The 16,832-nt window shown below is 38.2% G+C and overlaps 1 protein-coding gene and 1 pseudogene across 15 annotated transcripts in view; one reads left to right on the top strand and one right to left on the bottom strand.

The window, feature by feature from the left end:
• Positions 1 to 16,832, top strand: part of TDRD5 (tudor domain containing 5) — a 96,834-nt gene that overhangs the window by 15,886 nt on the left and 64,116 nt on the right. For 10 of the 15 annotated variants that reach the window (XM_035279257.3, XM_078356216.1, XM_078356215.1 and 7 more), the window contains one exon: positions 339 to 529. The exons of 1 other annotated variant lie outside the window; for it this stretch is intronic. In XM_035279257.3, the coding sequence (XP_035135148.2) occupies positions 339 to 529 (191 nt within the window). The remainder of the gene's footprint in view (positions 1 to 338; positions 530 to 16,832) is intronic. 4 more of the 15 variants (XM_035279262.3, XM_078356217.1, XM_054247409.2 and 1 more) reach the window with 1 other exon arrangement.
• On the bottom strand, positions 6,349 to 7,751 carry LOC108588928 (keratin, type I cytoskeletal 18 pseudogene; annotated as a pseudogene).

The following is a 16,832-nucleotide window of genomic DNA, read 5'->3' as shown; positions in this document are numbered from 1 at the left end:
TAGTTATCCAGTTTCAGGCTTGGAGACTTTTTTGTCTCCTAAATGAGATACAGCTTTTTACATATGAATCCCACCTCTCTGTAATTACATTCAGGTGACCTTAAGTGGAGTTTTAGATAACTCCAACCTTTTTGGTAACACTTAAGATCTCTGTTTTCCTCTATGGATGACTAATAACTTATATGTAAGTTTTGGCTTAATATAAAAATGTAAGCTTTCTTAATTTTTACTTCTAAGTTGAAGGCAGTTAGCTCACAGTAGCCTCTATATATAGCTACCAGAAAATGAAATAGAAGTTGCTAGTGACAATTTTTCTCTTCTTCTGTTACTCACAAAAGGTAAGATTTTTACCCAGCCATTTAGAATGAAACAAGGGTCATACTCCACAGGCTTTCCGGTAGCAAAGGCATGCTTTTCACAACCCACTTCAAACATGGAACCACCGAAGCAAATAATGAGCATGGAAAAGACTTCCAACTTAAATGTAGTGGAGACTTCAAGGCTGAATCAGACTGAAAAATTAAACCAGGTGAGGTAAGAATTCGAAGATATACAGTGTTTTTAAATTCAATGGTGCTAACACTTTGATCTCATGGAAAAGCTGACCTTTTAAAAACTGAAATCATTCATGTATTTCAAATTTGACTAAGCATTTCCCATGATTCTGTAGATTAGTAAAAAGTGAGAAGTGGAGTGAAAGAAGAGTATAATTTTATCAACTCCATGGTTTCTACTGTTTTCTGCAAATGACTCCCAAATCTCTATCTCTAGTTCTAGTTCCTCACCAGTTACAGAAGGATATTTGCAGTTTACCTCATGCATATCTTCTGAATGGCTGTCCCTGAGCATAATAATCCTGGTATTTTCTGTGACTGTAATCCTGAAGGACTTCGAATAAAAACCACTAGAATATAACCAATAAATGCCTGGCTAAATCACCATGTTAACAACTTAAGTTAGAGCTCAGAATGAGCACATGGAAATTAAGTTTAAAACATCAAAGTGCCTAACTTCTAATAATAGCTTTAATAACATAATTTACATGTAGTAAAATGTGCTCATTTTAAATGTATAGAGTTTTGATTAATATGGAATTATACAATCACTATAAAAATAAAAAAAACATTTCCATCATCTCCAAAAAAGCTCCTTCACGCCACTTTTTAGTTTCTTTCCCCAACTGCAGCCACAGACAACCACTGCTTTCTATGATTTTGACTTTCCAAGAATTTCATATAAATGGAAACAAACGATATCTAATCTTTTGTGTTTGGCTTCTTTAACTTAGTAGAATACTTCTGAGGTTCATCCAAGATCTATATATCAGCAGTTTCTTCCTTTTTCTTAATATTAGTCCATTACAAAGATATACCTAAATTTGTTATCCCTTCCCCATTAGATGATATTTGGGTTGTTCCTCTTTGGTCCTTGACTTATAAGGCCATTATCAATATTTGCATACATCTTGTATGGACCTAATTCATTTCTCTTGTGTAAATACCTAGGAGTGGGATTACTGCATGATATACTAAGTGTATGTTGATAAGAAATTGCCTCTGTTTTCCAAAGTGGCTGTATGACCTTCCTTTCCCATGAGATACGTAGGAGAGTTGTAGTTGTTCCACTTCTTTGTTACCATTTGGAATTGTCAGTTTAAAAAAATATTAGCCATTTGAGTGGGTGTATAGTGCTATCTCATGATTTTAATTTGGAGATCATAATCTAATGATAATGTTGAGCATCTTTTCACATCCATGTCTGCCATTTGTATTTCCTTTTTGAAGTGTCTATTCAAGTATTTTTCCCATTTTATAAAACTATTGTCATTGTATTGGAAAAATTTACATATTCTGGATGTAAGTCCTTATTAGAGACATGTTTTGCAAATATTTTCTCCTGGCCTATGTTTACTTCTTCATTTCCTTAATCCTCTCTGTTGTGGAAAAGTCTTTAATTTTGATACAGTCTAACTTACTCATTTTCTTCTTCTTCCTTCTTTCTCCCTCCTCCTCCTCCTCCTTTCTTCTTCTTCTCCTTCTCCTTCTCCTTCTTCTTCCTCTTCCTTCTCCTTCCTCCTACCCCCTCCCCCCTCCTCCTCCTCCTCCACCTTCTTCATCTTCTGCTGCTGCTGCTGGAATGCAGTGGTGCAGTCTTGGCTCACTGCAACTTCCACCTCCCAGGCTCAAGTGATTATCCTGCTTCAGCCTCCAAAGTAGCTGGGATTACAGATGCTTCCCTGCCACCCTGCCCGGCTAATTTTTGTATTTTTATTAGAGACAGGGTTTCACCATCTTTGCTAGGCTGGTGTCAAACTCCTGACCTCAGGTGATCCACCCACCTCAGCCTCCCAAAGTGCTGGCATTACAGATGTGAGCCACCGTGCCCAGCTTATACTTTTCTTTTATTCTTGCCTACCTAAAAGATTCTAATCTAAAGTTACATTTTCTCCTATGTTTTCTTTGAAGTTTTATGTTTCTAGTTCCTTTTTTTTTTTTAAAAAAGACAGAGTCTTGCTTTGTGGCCAGGCTGGAGTGCAGTGGCGTGATCTCGGCTCCCTGTAACCTCTGTCTCCCGGTTCAGGCGATTTCCCTGCCTCAGCCTCCTTTAATTTCCAAATATTTGGGGATTTTTTTTTCAGAGTTGTTTCTGTTCTAATTTCACTGTGGTCCAACAACATAGATTTCATTCTTTATACATTTATTGAGACTCATTATATGGCTCAGAATATGTTTATCCTGGTAAGTGTTTAATAATTCACTTCAAAAGAATATGTATTCTGCTTTATTTGGGTTGTAATATTCTAAAATGTTAAGTTATGTCATTCAGGACTTCTTTTTTTAACTGAGGTTTTTTACTGAGGAGGAATATTGAAATCTTCAAACATAATTGTTGATTTGTCTGTTTTACCTTTCAGTTAATTTAGTTTATGCTTTAGCTATTTTTTAAAAAAATTTAAATTTGTTGGGATGCAGGTGGCATTTGGTTACATAAGTTCTTTAGTGGTGATTTGCGAGATTTTGGTGCCGCCATCACCCAAGCAGTGCACACTGCACCCTATTTGTAGTCTTTTATGCCTCACCCTTTCCTTCCCCCCAAGTCCCCAAAATCCATTGTATTATTCTTATGCCTAGGCATCCTCATAGCTTAGCTCCCACATATCAGTGAAAACATCTGATGTTTTGTTTTCATTCCTGAGTTACTGCACTTAGAATATATAGCCTCCAGTCTCATCAAGGTCACTGCAAATGCCGTTAATTCATTTATTTTTATGGCTGAGTGGTATTCCATTGTGTATATATAAATAAAACTTCATAGTTTCTTTATTCACTTGTTGATTGAGGAGCATTTGGATTGATTCCATGATTTTGCAGTTGTAATTTTTGCTGTTATAAACGTGTGTGCAAGTATCTTTTTCATACAATGATTTCTTTTCCTCTGGGTAGATACCCAGTAGCGGGATTGCTGAATCAAATGGTAGTTCTACTTTTAGTTCTTTAAGGAGTCTCCACACTGTTTTCCATAGTGGCTGTACTAGCTTACATTTCCACCAGTAGCTTAGAAGTGTTCCCTGTTAACCACATACATACCAACATCTACTGTTTTTTTGATTTTTTAATTATGGCCATTCTTGGAATAAAGTGGTATCTCATTGTGGTTTTGATTTGCATTTCCCTGATAATTAGTGATGTTGAGCATTTTTTCATATGTTGGCCATTTGTCTATCTTTTGAGAATTGTCTGTTTATGTCCTTAGCCCACTTCTTGATGGGATTGCTTGTTTTGTTTTGTTTTTTTTTCTTACTGATTTGAATTCGTTGTAGATTCTGGATATTAGTCCTTTGTTGGATGTATAGATTATGAAGATTTTCTCCCATTCTGTGGGTTGTCTGTTTACTCTGCTGACTGTTCTTTGCTGTGCAAAAGCTCTTTAGTTTAGTCCTATTTATCTTTGTTTTTATTGCATTTGCTTTTGGGATCTTGGTCATGGAATCCTTGCCTAAGCCAATGGCTGGAAGGGTTTTTCCTATATTATCTTCTAGAATTTTTAGTTTCAGGTCTTAGATATAAGCCCATAATCCATCTTGAGTTGATTTTTGTATAAGGTGAGAGATGAGGATCCAGTTTCATTCTCCTACATGTGGCAAGCCAATTATCCTATCACCATTTGTTGACAAGGGTGTCTTTTCCCCACTTTATGTTTTTGTTTGCTTTGTCGAAGATCAGTTGGCTATAAGTGTTTGGGTTTATATCTGAGTTCTCTATTCTGTTCCATTGGTCTATGTGCCCATTTTTACACCAGTACCATGCTGTTTTGTTAACTGTAACCTTATAGTATAGTTTGAAATCAGGTAGTTTGATGCCTCCAGATTTGTTCTTTTTGCTTAGTCTTGCTTTGGCTATGTGGGCTCTTTTTTGGTTCCATATGAATTTTAGAATTGTTTTTTCTAATTCTGTGAAGAATGATAGTGGTATTTTGATGGGGATTACCTTGAATTTATAAATTACTTTTGGCAATATGATCATTTTCACAATATTGATTCTATCTATCTATGAGCATGGGATGTGCTTCCTTTTATTTGTGTCATCTATGATTTCTTTCAGCACTGTTTTATAGTTTTCCTTGTAGAGGTCTTCCTCCTCCTTGGCTAGGTGTATTCCTAAGTATTTTATTATTTTTGCAGCTATTGTAAAAGGGGTTGAGTTCTTGATTTGATTCTCTGCTTGGTCACTGTTGGTATATAGAAGGGCTACTGATTTGTGTACATTAATCTTCTGTCTGGAAACTTTGCTTAATTCTTTTTTTTCTTTAAAGACAAAGTCTCACTCTGTCACCCAGGCTGGAGTGCAGTGGTGTGATCTTGGCTCACTGAAACCTCCACCTCCCAGGTTTAAGCAATTCTTTTTCCTCAGCCTCCTGAGTAGCTGGAACTGTAGGCACGTGCCAGCAGGCCTGGCTAATTTTTGTATTTTTAGTAGAGGTGGGGTTTCACCATACTGGCCAAGCTGGTCTCGAACTCCTGACCTTGTGATGCACCTGCCTTGGCCTCCCAAAGTGCTAGGATTACAGGCATAAGCCACCATGCCTGGCTTGCTTAATTCTTTTATTAGCTCTAGGAGCTTTCTGGAGGAGTCTTGAGGGTTTTTAAAGTAAATGATCTTATTGTCAGCAAACAATGACAGTTTGATTTTCTTTTTACCAATTTGGATGTTCTTTATTTCTTTTTCTTGTCTGATTGCTTTGGCTAGGACTTCCAGTACTATGTTGAAGAGGAGTGGTGAGAGTGGGCATCTTTGTCTTGTTCCATTTCTCAGAGAGAGTGCTTCCAACTTTCCCCATTCAGTATTATGTTGGCTGTGGGTTTGTCATAGATGGCTTTTATTACATTGAGGTATATCTCTTGTATGCCCTTTTTGCTGAGAGCTTTAATCATAAAGCAATGCTGGATTTTGTTGAATGCTTTTTCTGCATATATTGAGATAATCATGTAATTTTTGTTGTTAATTCTGTTTATGTGGTGTATCACATTTTTTGACTTGTATGTTAAACCATCCCTTCATCCCTGGTATGAAATCCACTTGATCATGGTGGATTACTTTCTGATATGTTGTTGGATTTGGTTAGCTAGTATTTTGTTAAGAATTTTAGCATCTGTGTTCATCAGGGATTTCAGTCCATAGTTTACTATTTTTGTTAGGTCCTCTTGTTGTTTTGGTATTAGGGTAATGCTGGTTTCATAGAATGAATTAGGGAGGGTCCCTCTTTCTCTAGCTTGTGGAATCATGTCAAAAGGATTGGTACCAAATCTTTGAATGTCTGGTGGAATTCTGCTATGAATCTGTCTGCTCCTGGAACTTTTTGTTGTTGTTGGTAATTTTTAAACTACCATTTCAACCTCACAGCTTGTTACTGGCTGTTCAGGGTATTCACTTCTTCCTGACTTAAGCTAGGAGGGTTGTATTTTTCCAGGAATTATCCATGTCTTCTAGGTTTTCTAGTTTACGTGCATAAAGCTGTTGGTAGTAGCCTTGGATGCTGTTTTGTATTTCAGTGGTGTCAGTTGTAATATCTCCTGTTTCATTTCTTAATGAGATTATTTGGATTTTCTCTCTTTTCTTCTTGGTTAATCTTGCTACTGGTCTATCATTTTATCTTTTCAAAGAACCAGCTTTTTGTTTCATTGATACTTTTTTTTTTTTAATTTCAATTTCATTTAGTTCTGTTCTGATCTTGGTTATTTCCTTTCTTCTGGTGGGTTTGGGTTTGGTTTGTTTTTGTTTCCTTAGTTCCTTGAGTTATGACCTTAGAATGTCAGTTTGTGCTCTTTCAGACTTTTTTTTTTTTTTTTTTTGACCTCTGAACTTTTTATTGGCCTCCTGCTCCCCCAAGGGTCCCCTGCTTCTGCTGGCCTAATGTCTCAGAACTTTGGTGTCATTGGTCTGAGACACCACTTTGCCATCCACTATCCGGCGGATGGTCGTCTTTTGGATGGTTTGCATGGAGTTGCTGCTGCTGTCCAAGGCATCACTGAGACTGAAGTCCTCCCCATCTTCCAGCAGGCGACGGTAGGTGGCGATCTCAGCCTCCAGCTTGACCTTGATGTTCAACAGAGCCTTGTACTCCTGGGCCTGGTGCTGTCCCTCTGCCCGGGTCTGTGCCAGCTCTGACTCCAGGTGCAGCAGGATCTCGTTGAGCTGCTCCATCTGCAGGGCATAGTGGGCCTCCACCTCCCTCAGGCTGTTCTCCAAGCTGATCTTTGTATTTCTCTTGGAGTCCAGGTCAGTCTCCAAGGACTGGACTGTACATCTCAGCTCTGTGAGTGTCATCCCAGCAGTTTCAACCTCAGTGGACTGTGTGGTGACTATTGTGGTACTCTCCTCAATCAGCTGAGTCCAGTACTTGTCCAGCTCCTCTCGGTTCTTCCGAGCCAGCTTGTCATACTGAGCCCGGATTTCTGCCATGATCTTAGCAAGGTCCTGAGATTTGGGGGTATCTACCTCCACGGTCAATCCAGAGCTGGCAATCTGGGCTTGTAGGCCATTTACTTCCTCTTCATGGTTCTTCTTCATGAAGAGCAGCTCCTCCTTGAGAGCCTCGATCTCTGTCTCCAGCTGCAGCCGAGTGACATTGGTGTCATCGATGACCTTGCGGAGACCATGGATGTCGCTCTCCACAGACTGGCACATGGCCAGCTCTGTCTCATACTTGACTCTAAAGTCATCAGCAGCAAGAGGAGCATTGTCAATCTGCAGAACAATGTGGGCGTTGTTCACAGTATTTGAGAAGATCTGAGCCCTCAGGTCCTCGATGGTCTTGAAGTAATGGCCCCAGTCTCTGACCTGGGGTCCCTTCTTCTCCAGGTGCTCCCGGATTTTGCTTTCCACCTTCCGGTTCTCGGTCTCCAGGCTCCTGACTCTGTCCAGGTAGGAGGCCAGGCAGTCGTTCAGGATTTGCATGGTCTCCTTCTCGTTCTGGATGCCTCCCATTCCTGCCAGACCCCTGGCCATCCCCCCGGCCAGGCCCCCGACCCCCATGCCGCTCCGGATGCTGGTGGAGCGCATCACGGAGACGCGGGAACCAGAGCCCCCGGCGCCTGCATAGACGCTGGCCGCCCTGCTGACCGGCCGGGCGCCATAGCTGGGCACCCGGACGGAGCCCACAGACCAGTAGTTGGTGGAAAAGGAGGAGTGAGTGGTGAAGCTCATGCTGCCCGGGGAGGAGAGCGAGAGGACAGGACTCAGGCTTCGCAGACCCTTTCAGACTTTTTGATGTAGGTGTTTAGGGCTATGAACTTACCTCTTAGCACCACCTTTACTCTATCCCAGAAGCTTTGATACGTTGTGCCGTTATTGTCATGGAGTTTGAAGAATTTCTAAATTCCATCTTGATATTATTTTTGACCCAATGATCAATCAGGAGTGGGTTAATTTCCATATATTTGTATGGTTTTAAAGGTTCCTTTTAGAGTTGATTTCCAGTTTTATTCCTCTGTTGTCTGAGAGGATGCTTGATACAATTTCAATTTTCTTAAATTTATTGAGGCTTGTTTTATGGCTTATCATATTGTCTATCTTAGAGAAAGTTCCATGCTCTGTTGAATAAAATGTGTATCTGCAGTTGTTGGATGAAATGTTCTGTATATTTCTATTAAGTCCATTTGTTTCAAGGTATAGTTTAAATCCATTGTGTCTTTAACTTTCTGTCTTGATGACCTGTCTAGTGCTGTCAGTGGTATATTAAAGTCCTCCATTATTACTGTGTTGCTGTCTGTCTCATTTCTTAGGTCTGTTAGTAATAGTTTTATAAATTTGGGAGCTCCAGTGTTAGGTGCATGTATGTTTAAGATTGTGATTTTCCTGTTGGACAAAGCCTTTAACCATTATATAATGTCCCTCTTTTCTCTTTTATTTATTTGTTTTTATTTATTTATTTATTTTTATTGCATTTTAGGTTTTGGGGTATTTGTGAAGAACATGCGAGATAGTTGCATAGGTACACATGTGGCAGTGATTTGCTGCCTTCCCTCCCCATCACCTATATCTGGCATTTCTCCCCATGCTATCTCTCCCCAACTCCCCACCCCCTACTGTCCCTCCCCTATTTCCCCCCAACAGACCCCAGTGTGTAGTGCTCCCCTCCCTGTGTCCATGTGTTCTCATTGTTCAACACCTGCCTATGAGGGAGAACATGTGGTGTTTGATTTTCTGCTCTTGTGTCAGTTTGCTGAGAATGATGGCTTCCAGGTTCATCCATGTCCCTACAAAGGACAGGAACTCATCATTTTTGATGGCTGCATAGTATTCCACGGTGTATATGTGCCACATTTTCCCTGTCCAGTCTATCATCGATGGGCATTTGGGTTGGTTCCATGTCTTTGCTATTGTAAACAGTGCTGCAATGAGCATTTGTGTGCATGTGTCCTTATAGTAGAACAATTTATAATCCTTTGGCTATATAACCAGTAGTGGGATTGCTGGGTCAAATGGAATTTCTATTTCTAGGTCCTTGAGGAATCGCCACACTGTCTTCCACAATGGTTGAACTAATTTATACTCCCACCAGCGGTGTAAAAGTGTTCATATCTCTCCAGCATCTGTTGTCTCCAGATTTTTTAACAATCGCCATTCTAACTGGTGTGAGATGGTATCTCAGTGTAGTTTTGATTTGCATTTCTCTAATGGCCAGTGATGATGAGCATTTTTTCATATGTTTGTTGGCCTCATGTATGTCTTCTTTTGTAAAGTGTCTGTTCATATCCTTTGCCCACTTTTGGTGGGTAGTGTCATTTCTCTGGCTTTATTCTTCAATTTTTGTTGGATATTCTGGATCTTTTGCCTCCTGTATACACTTTAGAATCAATTTGTTGATATTTACAAAATAACTCACTTGCTGAGATTTTGATTGGGATTGAGCTGAATCTATAGATTGAGTTGGGAAGAACTGTTATCTGGACAGTATTGAGTTTTCCTATCCATGAATGTGGAATAGCTCTCCATTTATTTCTTCTTTAAGTTCTTTCATCAGAGTTTGTAGTTTTCCTCATACAGATCTTGTGCATATTTTGTTAGATTTATACTTAAATATTATATTTGGGGAATGCCAATGTAAATAGTATTTTTTAAATTTCAAATTGTACTTATTACTGGAATGCGGGAAAATGACTGACTTTTGTACATTAACCTTGCATTCTGCAACTTTGTTATAATTGCTAGTTAGTTTCAAGAGTTTTAAAAAAAATTTTATCATATTTCCTACATAGGAGATGTGATCTGTGAATAAAGGACAGTTTTATTTCTTCCCTCCCAGTCTGTTTCATTTCCTGTTCTTGACTTACTGCATTTGCTAGGACTCCAGCAAGATGTTGCAAAGCAGTGAGAGACAGCATTCTTTGCCTTCTACCTGGTTAAGTATTTTTTTAGGATTCCACTTCATCTTTTTTGTTTATTATCTGTACTTTTCTGTTTCATATTTTTGGTGGATGCCTTATGTTTTTTAACCTATATTTTTAATTTATCACAATTGACCTTCATATAATATTAAAACATTTACATATAGTGTAAGAACCTCAGAACAGTAAATTTACATTTTTCCTCTTTCATCCTTTGTGCTCTTGTTGTGATACTTTTAGTTCTTATGTTATCTACCTCTTAATGCATTATTATTTTTGCTTTAAAAATGTTTGAATAAAAATAGTTATTTTAATACTAAAATATTTAAAACATAAAAGCCAAATTTTAAGAGATTAAAAATGAAAAAACTTGTTTACCCACACTTATTGGCACTACTGATGCTCTCCAATTCTTTGAGTTTAGATTTCTGTCAGTATAATTTTCTTTCTTCTTGGAAAATTTTAACATACTCTCTAAGATAAATCTGCTGGCGGTATGTATTCTTAGCTCTTACTCATCTGAAAAAGTCTATTTGTCATTTTCATTTTGGAATACTATTCTTCTGGGTACAGAATTCTATCTAGTTTGTTAGTTTTTGCCCTTTTTTAGGGCCTTAGAGTTGTTATTCCATTTTCTTGTCTTCAGAGTTTCTGACAATATCTATAATAATTCTTATCTTTGTTCTGTACGTAATGTGTTTTTTCCTTTTGTTGCTTTCAGGATTTTCTCTTTGTTTGGTTTTCCACAGTTTGATGGTAGTATCACTTGGTGTAGTTTTCTTATTTTTTTCTGGTTGGGATTCATTGAGCTTCTGGTATGTGAGTTTATAATTTTCATGAAATCTGGAAATTTTGTCTTCAAATATTTTTCTCTTCTTTCCTCTTCTAGGAGTACAATCACACCATTTTAGACTGCTTGTTATTTTCTTGCAGGTACTGGGGCTCTTTTTTTTCATTGCATTTCTCTTTTTTCCCCTACTGTGTGCTTCATTTTACATAGTTTCAATTGCTGTCATCAAGTTAGTTGATCTTTTCTCAACAATGTAACCTAATTCCATTCAGTTTATTTTTCATTCAGATGTTGCATTTTTAATCTCCAGGTTTTCCACATGGGTCTTTTAATATCCTCATTTCTTCTATTCATTATATTCATAATTTCTTTATCGATAGAAGCATATGTGTAAGGTTTATAACTTTTAGAGGGCTTGTCTAATTTTATTATCTGTGCCATTTCTGTTTTTTTCTATTGATATTTTTTTCCCTGACATGATCATATTCTCCCACCATTCACATGGTTGGTGACTTTTGACTGGATGCTAGACCATTGTGAATATTTCATTGTTGGGCTTTACATAGTAAATTACTTTGACTCAGTATGATGATTTTGAGTTTTTGTTTTAAGCTGTATTAGAGTGGATGCTATAGACTGAATACTTTTCTTCCCATATTTATGTATTTAAGCCTTATGGCTTCCAATATGATATTAGGAGATGGGGTCTTTGGGAAGTAATTAAAGTTGGATGAGGTTATGAAGGTGGAGTCCTTATGATGGGATGAATAGCTCATAAGAAGAGACACTAGAGACTTTGCTCTCTCCACGGGAACACCCTGAGAAAATGCCATGTAAGCACACAGCAAGAAGGTGGCCCTCTGCAAGTTAGAAAGAGAGTACTCACCAGAAACCAAACTGGGTGGTACAGGTCGAATATCCCTTATCTGAAATGCTTGGTTGAGTATCCCTTATCTGAATATTTGAATATACATAATGAGATTTCTTGGAGATGGGATCCCAGTGTAAACAAGAAATTCATTTGTGTTTCGTAAATACATTACACACACAAGCCAAAGGCAATTTTACACAATATTTTAGATAATTTTGTGCAAGAAAGAAAGACTGTGTTTTGACTGTGACTCATCACATGAGGTTCTGTATGGGATTTTCCACTTGTGGCATCATGTTGCATTGAAAGATACAGATTTGGGAGCATTTTAATTTCAGACTTTTGGGTTTGGGATGTTCAACCTATGCCTTGATCTTGGACTTATCAGCCTCTGGAATCGTAAGAAAATTTCTGTCATTTAAGCCATGCAGTCTATGGTATTTTGTTATGGCAGCCTGAGCAGACCAAGACTCACAGGTCCGGAACAGCCCTTCAATCTAGGGCTAATTTAGCCCCACCACAGAAGCATTAACTTTCTAAGGATTTTCTCAGTGTATTACGAAGTAATCCTACCTCGTTTCTAGCCCTATGTGAGCTCGGAGTATTGTTCAGCCTATTGCTTCTTTCTTGTTTGTTTCTCCAACCTCAAAGAACTTCTCCCTACCTGCACAGATCAGTACTCATCCAGAAGCTTAAGGGAGTTCTTCTGCAGATCTCTGGAGCTATTTCTATGCCACTCCTCCTTTTCCATACTCAGTCCTGCAAATTTTAGCATCCTTGTCATCTCATTATCTGTCTCCTCAATTCATCTAGACTGCCAGGCTCTGTTTATGTTACTTCTTCCTATGCTGTATTCTGACAGCTTTCCAGACCGTAAGATGAGCGGTGTGGAGGGGTTCAAGGCTTACCTCTCAGTTCTTCATTGTTACTCAACAGCTCTAAATTGTTGTTTCATACATTTTCCCAATTATCTAGTTACTTAGGGCAGAAAAGTGGGAGCTATAACTTTTATTTTAAATGGTGAAAGTAATTCTTAATACAGAAAACTCAGCCTAAAAAAGTTATAGTCTTACTACCAAGAAAGAGTGTTCACTTCTGTTGCTTTCATAGTAATTTTCCTATTTTTAGATTATTTTGATTTCTTTTTCTTTTTTTTTTCCTTCTTTTAATTGCATTTTAGGTTTTGGGGTACATGTGAAGAACATGCAAGATTGTTGCATAGGTACACATGTGGCAGTGTGATTTGCTGCCTTCCTCCCCTTCGCCTATATCTGGCATTTCTCCCCATGCTATCTCTCCCCAACTCCCCACCCCCTTCTGTCCCTCCTCTGTTTCCCCCAACAGACCCCATTGTGCAGTGCTCCCCTCTCTGTGTCCATGTGTTCTCATTGTTCAACACCTGCCTATGAGGGAGAACATGTGGTGTTTGATTTCCTGTTCTTGTGTCAGTTTGCTGAGAATGGTGGTTTCCAGGTTCATCCATGTCCCTACAAAGGACACGAACTCATCGTTTTTGATGGCTGCATAATATTCTGTGGTGTATATATGCCACATTTTCCCTGTAATTTCATTTGACATTTCCTATGCCAAAGAAGCCTGAAACCAGCCTGTTTATCTTTCTTTGTAGGTAAGCTGACTAACTGCATCCTTGTCAAATTCTTTTTTTTTTTTTAATTGTAATTTAGGTTCTGGGGTTGTGCAGATTATGCAGGATTGTTGCATAGGTACATACATGTTAAGGTGGTTTGCTGCTTTCATCCCCCCATCACCTATGTGAAATTCAGAAAGATTCCCATGAATTGTTCCGCTCTTTCTCTGTTTTCATCAAAGGAAATCATTTTTTAAAAATGATTTTGTTAAACTGAACCCCAGTAAAGTATCAATAAATGCTTTAACTCAGAGTGTGTATCTCCTTTTTTTTTTTTGAGACGGAGTTTCACTCTTGTTACCCAGGCGGGAGTGCAATGGTGCTGCTATCTCGGCTCACCACAATCTCCGCCTCCTGGGTTCAAGCAATTCTCCTGCCTCAGCCTCCTGAGTAGCTGGGATTACAGGCATGCGTCACCATGCCCAGCTAATTTTTGTATTTTTAGTAGAGACGGAGTTTCACCATGTTGACCAGGATGGTCTCGATCTCTTGACCTCGTGATCCACCTGCCTCAGCCTCCCAAAGTGCTGGGATTACAGGCTTGAGCCACTGCGCCTGGCCCTCTTTTTTTTTTTTAAACTTTCTGATTATATAACTCAGGATTCTGGGTGGTTATTAACTCAAATGTCAATCCTTGAAAAATGGTTAAGTACAAAATTTTTTTCTCATCAAAAAGCTAAACACAGGGTCTTTTAGTTGTCTTAATTGTTTCACATCCATTTTTGATTACTGACAAAGTTGTTTTTTTAAAAAAAATCATTTTTATTACTTTTAAGTTCATTTGAATGTTTTTTTAAGACAAGTCTCCCCTGATTAGTCTGTTTTCAGACTTTTTTTCCCTGAAAATTTAGAATTATTTTTATAAGTTCCAAAATTTTAATGAGATTTCTTAGAATTGTTTAAAGTTTTTGAAGAGATTTATGCATTTTATTAAGTGTATTCATTCAATAACATGGTAGTTCTCTATTCAGGTATTAATCTTATGTGTTTCATTGCAGATACATAATTTTCTTTATTAGAGTTTGGCACATTCCTTGAAATTGAATTCTTAGATATTGTATGTTGTGATACTTTTTTTTTTTTTTTGAGATGGAGTCTCACTCTGTTGCCCAGGCTGGAATGCAGCAGTGCAGCTTGGCTCACTGCAACCTCTGCCTCTTGGGTTCAAGCGATTCTCCCACCTTAGTCACCCAAGTAGCTGGGATTACAGGTGTGTGCCACTACACATGGCTAATTTTTGTATTTTTTGGTAGAGATGGAGTTTCATCATGTTGTTCAAGCTGGTCTCGAATTCCTGACCTTGAATGCCTGCCTCAGCCTCTCAAAGTGCTGGGATTAAGGCATGAGCCACCACGTCTGATCAGTTGTGATACTGTTTTTGCCATTAATCTAAGTGCTCATAGTTCACAAGAAAAGAAATTGACTATTAAATATTATTTTGAAACTACCTCAGCAAACTTGGTTGTTTCAATAGTTTTCCCATAGGTTTTCCAAGTATACTAGCCTGTCATTTATGAACAGTAGATTTGCTGTGCCCTTTTCAGTAAAGTTCTTATTGCCATTTGCTAAATTTATTGTGCTAAAAGTTCCAGAAAAAATTAAAGAATTGTAATGTATATTTCTTTTTCAGAAGCTTTTCACTCTTGAGAATTTAGCAGGAAGATTCTACCTTTTAACTGTGAGAGCTAGGCAATAACGAATGCAGAGCTGTGGACATTTGCTCATGACATGACTCCAAGTTGAGGAGTGAGAGAGACGCAGATACACGTTATTCTATATTTTCTTTGAGTTTCATCCTGAGTTTTGCAGCTCTAATAATTTCTCATAGATGCAGCCTAATGACCACATTTTATTTCCAGTTGAAGTTTTTGCAACCAGAACAATTTAAATCTTGTTCTGAGAGAGGTTTCTAATTCCTAAACTATTTTAATTTATGGTAGGACAAATACTACATAATTAGCAGACCTCACATAATCCTATTTTCAAAAAGTCAAGTATTTCATTGCTTCAGAACTGTGGATCTAGTAGTTTGCTAGGTGTTCCATCAAAGCTCTACAACTTTGCGTTTTTGTATGCCTATAAAAATAACAAAGTGTAAATTTTTCTCTTTTTGATCATCTGTATCTTTTGTTTTTCCATCGTGAACATGCATTATTTTTGTCATAAGGAAATATTATTAGAAAAAAAAAGTTTTTCCTTTGTAAAACGAGGATCAGAATGTCTTCATTTTTCTCCTGTAAGAGAAACAGGCTGACTTGGCCATCTGTATTCCACCCCTGCCCATTGCTTTATTTCACAAAGCAATTTGTTAAAACAGTTTAAGGCCTCTTGAAAAGCATTCAGTTTTCTTTATTTTGACTTCTTGAGAGGGAATATAGAGGAGAAATGACAATTTTAATGGGTGGATAGCATATGGATTTAGCTATATTTTCTAGTGGGTGAAGCCTCAGATGCTGTGTCCAGCCCAGGTCATCAGAATTTTCTGCATTGTGTGTAGTTCTAGACCCCATATTACTTTGCTTTCCATTAATAGGTATTTACCTTTAAGAGTAGCAATTTGTCAAGGAACAGAGATCTGGTATTTCTAGGATCTCTAGCCTTAATATCATTTAAGAGTACACCCTCCTGCCAGGTGCAGTGGCTCATGCCTATAATCCTAGCACCTTGGGAGGCAGAGGCAGGCACATCACTTGAGGTCAGGAGTTTGAGACCAGCCTGGCCAACATGGTGAAACCCCATCTCTACTAAAAATACAAGAATTAGCTGGGGTGTGATGGTGCTTGCTTATAGTCCCAGCTACTTGGGAGGCTGAGACAGGAGAATCACTTGAACCCAGGAGGCAGAGGTTGCAGTGAGCTGACACTGTGCCACTGCACTGCAGCCTGGGCAACAGAGTGAGACTTTGTCTCAAAAGAGTTACCTCATTCTACCTATTCCCTGCCCCCTCTCTTACAGATTCAAAACCTTGTTGTAACATTCACCACGAGATTAAAGTAGGTAAACTTGGACTTATAAAGAAATATCTTCTCATCTAAACAAAATCAGGGTGGTCTTTGTTTGTACCTAACTTTTAATTTGTACCTAAACAATTGATAGTTGTTACATGAATTAGATGCTGTGCTTGACATTGCATATACGAAGTGAAACATTTTATTTCACCTGATAACCTGACTCAACTGTAGTTCAAGAGTATCTCTGATAAATAATTGGATATATTAACAGTTATCAGAAGGAGCTATCAGTGGGTTAATCAATGTAATTCTCTGGGGGTTATATTCTCTGGCCAACTCTGAGTAGCTTTTCTATAGCTATTTTCCCACAAGTTCAGATGAATATTTAGTATGGCAAATCAAATTCTGTACTGCCTGGCTTTTAGTCAAATAAGTCAGACCCTATGTAATCCTATTTGTAAGATCTTAGTTCTGGCTGTTATAATAAGCTATCACAAACTGGGTAGCTTGTAAATAACAAAACATTTATTTTTCAACGTTCTTAAAGGCTGAGAAGTCCAAGATCATCGCTCTGGCACTTAAGGTGTCCAGTGAGAGCCTTCTTCCTCATTCATAGATAGAAGTCTTTCATTTTGTCCTCACAATTCAAAAGAGGCAAGGAATCTCTCCAAGGCCTCTCTTATAAG

This window comes from Callithrix jacchus, chromosome 18, assembly GCF_049354715.1.
Source record: "Callithrix jacchus isolate 240 chromosome 18, calJac240_pri, whole genome shotgun sequence".
NCBI classification, from domain to species: Eukaryota; Metazoa; Chordata; class Mammalia; order Primates; family Cebidae; genus Callithrix; species Callithrix jacchus.
The sequence above is the reverse complement of the archived record's forward strand: the minus strand, read 5'-3'. Positions and strand labels throughout refer to the sequence as shown.